We start from the raw sequence: 6,069 nt of genomic DNA, 5'->3' as shown, positions 1-6,069 counted from the left end.
CCATGCTAAGGAATAAACATTTGATAGGCAGTGTGGGTCATCATGGTTCTTAAGTGACATAAATAAGAATGAGTTTTAATGTTTTTTAATGTTTATTTATTTTTGAGAGAAAGAGAGAGCGCATGCATGTGAGCAGGTGGGAGGTGGGGGGGCGGGTTGGGCAGAGAGAGGGAGACACAGAATCTGAAGCAGGCTCCAGACTCTGAGCTGTCAGTACAGAGCCCGACGCGGGGCTTGAACTCACCACGAGATCATGACCTGAGCTGAAGTTGGCCGCTTAACTGACTGAACCACCCAGGCACCCTTAGAAGCATAGTTCTGGAGGCAGCATGAAGAATAAATTGGGAGAGGGGAAAGGCTAAGTCAGAGAGACCAATGAAGACAGTACATTAGTCTCAGTAAATGACAAAGATTAGTGATATGAAGGAAAGCACTATTTCAAGAACTATTTCACAGGTGGATTCAATACACTTTGGTAACTGCCTGGATTCGGGAATTGAAATAAAAGGAAAAGACATAATTGAGCTCCCAGAGGTTCTTAGCCTAGACTGTTGTACAGCAGGTGATGCCACAGAACTGACTGAAGAAACAGTAGAAAGAATGCAGTTGTGAGAAGAGAACATTGAGTTTACTTTTAGATATGTTGAACATGAAGTGGTATCCAGTTAGAAACAGTCCAAATGAAGTTCAATATAGGAGTTTTCAGGAGTTTAGGAGAGATATCATGACAAAATTTAACACATTTGGGATTCCTAAATCATTGTTGAACTAATGGTACCAGATAAAATTACCTATAAGTGTGTATTTATTTAAAGGAATGCTATGGCTAGAACTTGGAGAAAAGCAACTTTTAAAGAGTGCAAAATAAAAGGAGCCAGAAAAGGAAATTGAAAAAGAGTAGTCAGAAACGTTGGAGATAAAGTGCTATGAGAAAGCCAAGCATGAAAGCAGTTGATAGTGTCAAAATATATTAATGTAAGAATGTTAAAATAAATCTTTTGGCCCTAATGGAAACTAAAGTAAGCTACTATGATATGCATGTTAAAACATTAAAATGTTTTTCTCCTTTGAATATACATAAGAGAAATTGACAGAAGCCTGTTGAGTGATATGATTCATGTATACATACTTTAGTTTTCATATATTGTTGTACATGTTTGTATTAGTGCATTTCTCTATAGGATGTATTATTTTGTAAGCAGAAATAGTTTGCATTCAACTTTCTTGTTGGGTTCACCAGTCTGTTTTTTTTCCTTCAGATTTTATGTAATTGTTCTGGGTCTGACAATTTCAAACATGTTAACTAAGTCTTTTCTTCAAAAGTAGAGTTTTGGATTTATAAAATGTTTTATTTGTAAACATTCACTGCTATACAGATATTAGGACCTTAATAAAGATATGTTGAATATTATAATTGCAGTTGTACCTTAATCATTTAACATGCCCCAATGATCTTACATAGTCATGTAGTTTTTAAAAGACACAGAGCAAAGTAATTGTTAAAATAGAAGCAATAGTACAAGAGTGGACCCTTCAGAGAAAGAATTGCACAGGCCTTATCCAATCAGGAGTGATGTAGGGAAATCATTAACCTGCTCTCCTTTCTTTCCCCCCTCCTCTTTGGTTTTGTTTTTTTGTTTTGTGGTAGTCTGACCCTTGGTTATCATTACAGAACTATGGAGGTGCAATGAGACCCCCACTGAATGCTTTAGGTGGCCCTGGAATGCCCGGAATGAACATGTAAGCAAAATGCCATATTATCCTGTTTAGTATTCTATTTTCTGTCTTCTGAAGTCACACTAATTTGTAACACACTTTCAGCTCCTCAATTTCTGTGTAGTATAAAATGGAACTGGTGTAAATGAACTAAACATGTAAAAAGTCTGCCTCATTTTCAACAACATACTCCCTTTTTCTTCCTTCCCTTGCAACCTTTAATTTTTTTTCCATTTTCAAATGCCAAATGCCAACTTTTAGCCTGGTTTTCATGGTTCATTTATTTAATTAAAAATGAGTCTTTTATGTATAAACACAGCCTCCAGATAGTCTATACAAAACTGTAAAGAGATGCGGACACGAGGACCAGGACTTCACTCCACAGAAGCAGACAATTGATACTAACTTCATTTTAACAGATACTAAATGATTCCCAAAAGATCTTAATTCTTATATATGAGTCTTTACTTTTGCTTTGTTGGGATCACTCTTAACCCAGGAAACATTCTTTCTGGTATTATCTTCTATGTTAAAAAAACTTTCCATACTATAGGGTCATTTTTTTAATTTTCTTTTTAAGTTTATTTATTTTTGAGAGAGATACAGAGAGAGAGAGAGAGAGCAGGCAAGGGGCAGAGAGAGAGGAGAGAGAATCCCAAGTAGGCTTTGCACCATCAGCGCAGAGCCCAACTCACAGCTCAGTCCCACGAACCGTGAGACCATGATGTGAACCAACATCAAGAGTCAGACACTTAACCAACTGAGCTACCCAGGAGCCCTGATAGGGTGAATTTTTGTTTGAAAATTAAGATGTGCAGATAAGGAGTAAACTAACAGTATTTTGGTTTGTTTTTTACTGAAAAGTCCTTTCAAGCCCAAAGAGCATGGTTGTTTCTATTACACCAAATAACACCATCTATTAAGGAATTTTAACTTATTTTTCAATATCTAACTTGCCCTCAAAGTTCCATATACACCAGGTGTTTGTGACTTTCATTAATTCACTAAAGGGTCAATTCTATGATGTGGCCTAAAGAAAGCTTACCAGAAATAATGAAACCTTTCCATATAGGGTTGTGGGTAGTTTCCTCTAATATATTTTCCCATTAGTCCTTTGGTTACTTACATATCAAATTAGACAGCTCTGCCATCATTTAATGGCATTGAAGATATAATGAGACAAGTTCCTTTGATATAGATAGGGATTTTTTAAGTTTCTGAAACCATTTTCATGGAAAGCAATTTTGCCTAAAATAGAAAATAGGTTAATAAGTGGCTACCAGCCAGACTCAAAACTAACAGAACAAGGGGAAAAAAGTAGGTCAAATTTTCCTATCACGTCTTTTTACTTTTAAAGTAAAAATGGGTAGACATGAAGTCTGACTTTTCTTAAATCTCTCAAAGGCTTAGCCTTTATTAATGGTTGTTACAAAAAGGAGTGATATTTTATGCTTAAATCAAAAGCTGCAACTCTTACCAATAGGATTTAGATGTATATAAAATTTACCTACCTGAGATTCTGACTTTAAAATGCAATAGCTTTTAGGCAATATAATTTTAAATACTATGTATAGATGTAAGGAGTATACATTTTGAATATTATGATCAGTTAAAAATTAGCATTAAATGGTAAGATCGTACCTAATGTCATTTTGTGTACTACACTTCATTATAATTAGCCATGTGGTCAACTTTAGATCAACCTGTTTTTGTTAATATAAAGAAAAAAGTTATTTTTATGTGACCATTAAGAAACTCAGCTGCTTAAAACTGTCTGGTTCTTTTCTCACATACACTTAAATAAACACATATGGGTACATTAAATTCCCTAGACTATGGACACTAAAAATATGGTTGGAATTTTTAATATTATTTTTGCTGACATTTGCATTTGGGTTCCTCACTTAAATACACTCAGATCATTTAAAATATTTTTATTACCTAATATTGTATTATTCGTATAATTTCTGTTTTTTAAAGTAACTGAGCCTTAACAGACTCAGATTTCTATTATTTCTTACTATTGATTTTTTTGTGGTCTTATATAATTTTCAGTTTTCTATAAATTAGTATATTCTTAAAGAACAATGAAAATGTAAATATTTCCTTTTAACAAGGAAGTTCTGAAGTATGTAAGATCCAAACAGACAGAATAATTCATGTGTTGATATTGGCCCCAACAAAGCAAAAGTGAATTTAAAGAGACATAAAAAAATAAAATGTATTATCTCCATTATACTCAATAGAGTAAACTTTTTTGAAATTCACTTCATAATTTAGTATCTTTAAAACATATACTAAATTCATGTTTTGGCAAATAAGTATTTCTAACTAGCATTTGTGGCTTTCTTCACGTCACTTTTTTACATGTTGGGTAATTTAAAAATTAAAGGTAAAGGCATTGGAATAGTGTTACTTTAAGCTATGTTTTTAACAGTCTTAGTTATTTGCATGTTGGAGTCAGGTGAGACCTGCCGGCGAATCATATCTGGATGAGTTTTCTTTAGCTTGTCACTTTTTCTTGTTTGCCATGAAAATATAATGACAGTGAAAAATAATACCCAACTGTGCTCACAAAAGTAATTAAATACTGTATACCAACTGGCAAACTATTTGGAACAAAATTTTGGTAGTTTTATTTTTACAATTATTGGTTGTCTCCATAGAACATAGTTATTCTGACATAATTTTTATATTTCAGTGCTCTGAACTCAAGTTATTTATAGTATCATCTAAAATTAAAGAGTATACTTTTAATGTTTCTCTAACTACTATTGTATTTTTACAAATAAAAGCCTAATATCAATTTCAGTACTTTAAAGTAGAATTTACAAACTACAGCCACAATGTAAATGTTTTCAAGTGCATTATGGATAAGTTTTTTAAAAGAAACTATTTCTAAATTAACCACATTTTTATAAATTTCCAGAGAGTTTAGGATTCAGCATTATAGCATTTCTAATTCAACTTTGTATACGTTGGTATTTTGTAAAACTAAGAGGACAAAGAATTTCAAAGGATCTAGACCTTCTTGTTATCCTATAGAATGATAAATTTTCCGTAGTTATTGTCTTGAAATAAAATGACTGTACAGCAAAAAAGGGGATTTTTCTCTACAGTAGTCATAGTTGCTTTTATTTTATCAAGTCCATATACGCTTACCAAAAAATACATGCTTCTTTTAAATTACATTTTTCTCTTTGTTTTTTAAATGAGGCTACCCTGATTCTACTTCAGACTATACCTATATAGAAATCTCCATTCAAAATAACTCCTGTATTATAGTGTGTAAATTACTTTCTTGATAATACTGATGGTCCTCAAAAGGAGTGGGTATTACTGAGCTTATGTGGTTGTTCTAAAAGAACTTCTCGCTAATATAACCCCCATTTTATTTAGCACTATTTGTGAAACTTTGTTTTCAATCACAACGGCAGTGTTGGGAGAAATTTGGCTTATCCACGTGAATTTTTGTTTTTAGTTTTTTTTAATGTTTATTTATTTTTGAGAGTGAGAGAGAATATGAGCTGGGTAGGAGCAGAAAGACAGGGGGACAGAAGATCTGAAGCAGACTCTGTGCTGACAGCAGAGACCCCAGTGTGAGACTCGAGCTCACAAACTGTGAGATCATGACCTGAACCGAAGTCAGTTGCTCAACTAACAGAACCACCCATGGGCCCCCTCCATGTGAATTATTAATACTTAACCTATCATGTTAAAATGCAATGGGGGCACCTGGCTGACTCAGTCGGTTAAGTGCCTGACTCTTGATTTCAGCTTAGGTCATGATCTTATGGTTCTTGAGATAGAGCCCCATGCCAGGCTCTGTTCTGGCAGCTTGGAGCCTGGTTGGGATTCTCTCTCTCCCTCTCTATCTGCCTCTCCCCTGCTCATGCTCTCTCAGATGGGCTCTTTGTCTCTCAAAATAAATATATAAACACTTAAAAAAAAATAAAATCCAATGTGATATGAAATACATAGTGTGCTGAGACTAGATTAGTATTTGTCAAATAACTGAAATGTGTAAAAGGTATTGTTATTGATAATGTAATATTTAACATTTAATTTAATGCTGTTATTTAAGTAAAATGTTTAGTTATTTAACATTTAATTTAGCATGTTAATTTAACATTAAACAATTTTTTAAATGATAAATAAATATGATATTTAATCTTATACAGTCCTATTTTTAAAATTATGAGATCATTATCAACTTAACATCATTGTATACAAATTTTTGCCATGATTTGTATATAGCATTTTTTTTAGATAGAAAGCATGAAGGTGGGGGAGAGGGAGAAAGGGGGAGAGAGAGAGAGAGAGAGAGAGAGAGAGAGAGAGAGAGAGAGAGAG

The 6,069-nt window shown here is 33.4% G+C and overlaps 1 protein-coding gene across 7 annotated transcripts in view; it reads left to right on the top strand.

The window, feature by feature from the left end:
- Positions 1-6,069, top strand: part of SSBP2 (single stranded DNA binding protein 2) — a 314,003-nt gene that overhangs the window by 258,875 nt on the left and 49,059 nt on the right. For all 7 annotated transcript variants that reach the window (XM_049649739.1, XM_049649742.1, XM_049649741.1 and 4 more), the window contains one exon: positions 1,673-1,740. In XM_049649739.1, the coding sequence (XP_049505696.1) occupies positions 1,673-1,740 (68 nt within the window). The remainder of the gene's footprint in view (positions 1-1,672; positions 1,741-6,069) is intronic.

The sequence above is a fragment of the Panthera uncia genome, assembly GCF_023721935.1.
Source record: "Panthera uncia isolate 11264 chromosome A1 unlocalized genomic scaffold, Puncia_PCG_1.0 HiC_scaffold_17, whole genome shotgun sequence".
NCBI lineage: Eukaryota > Metazoa > Chordata > Mammalia > Carnivora > Felidae > Panthera > Panthera uncia.
The sequence above is the reverse complement of the archived record's forward strand: the minus strand, read 5'-3'. Positions and strand labels throughout refer to the sequence as shown.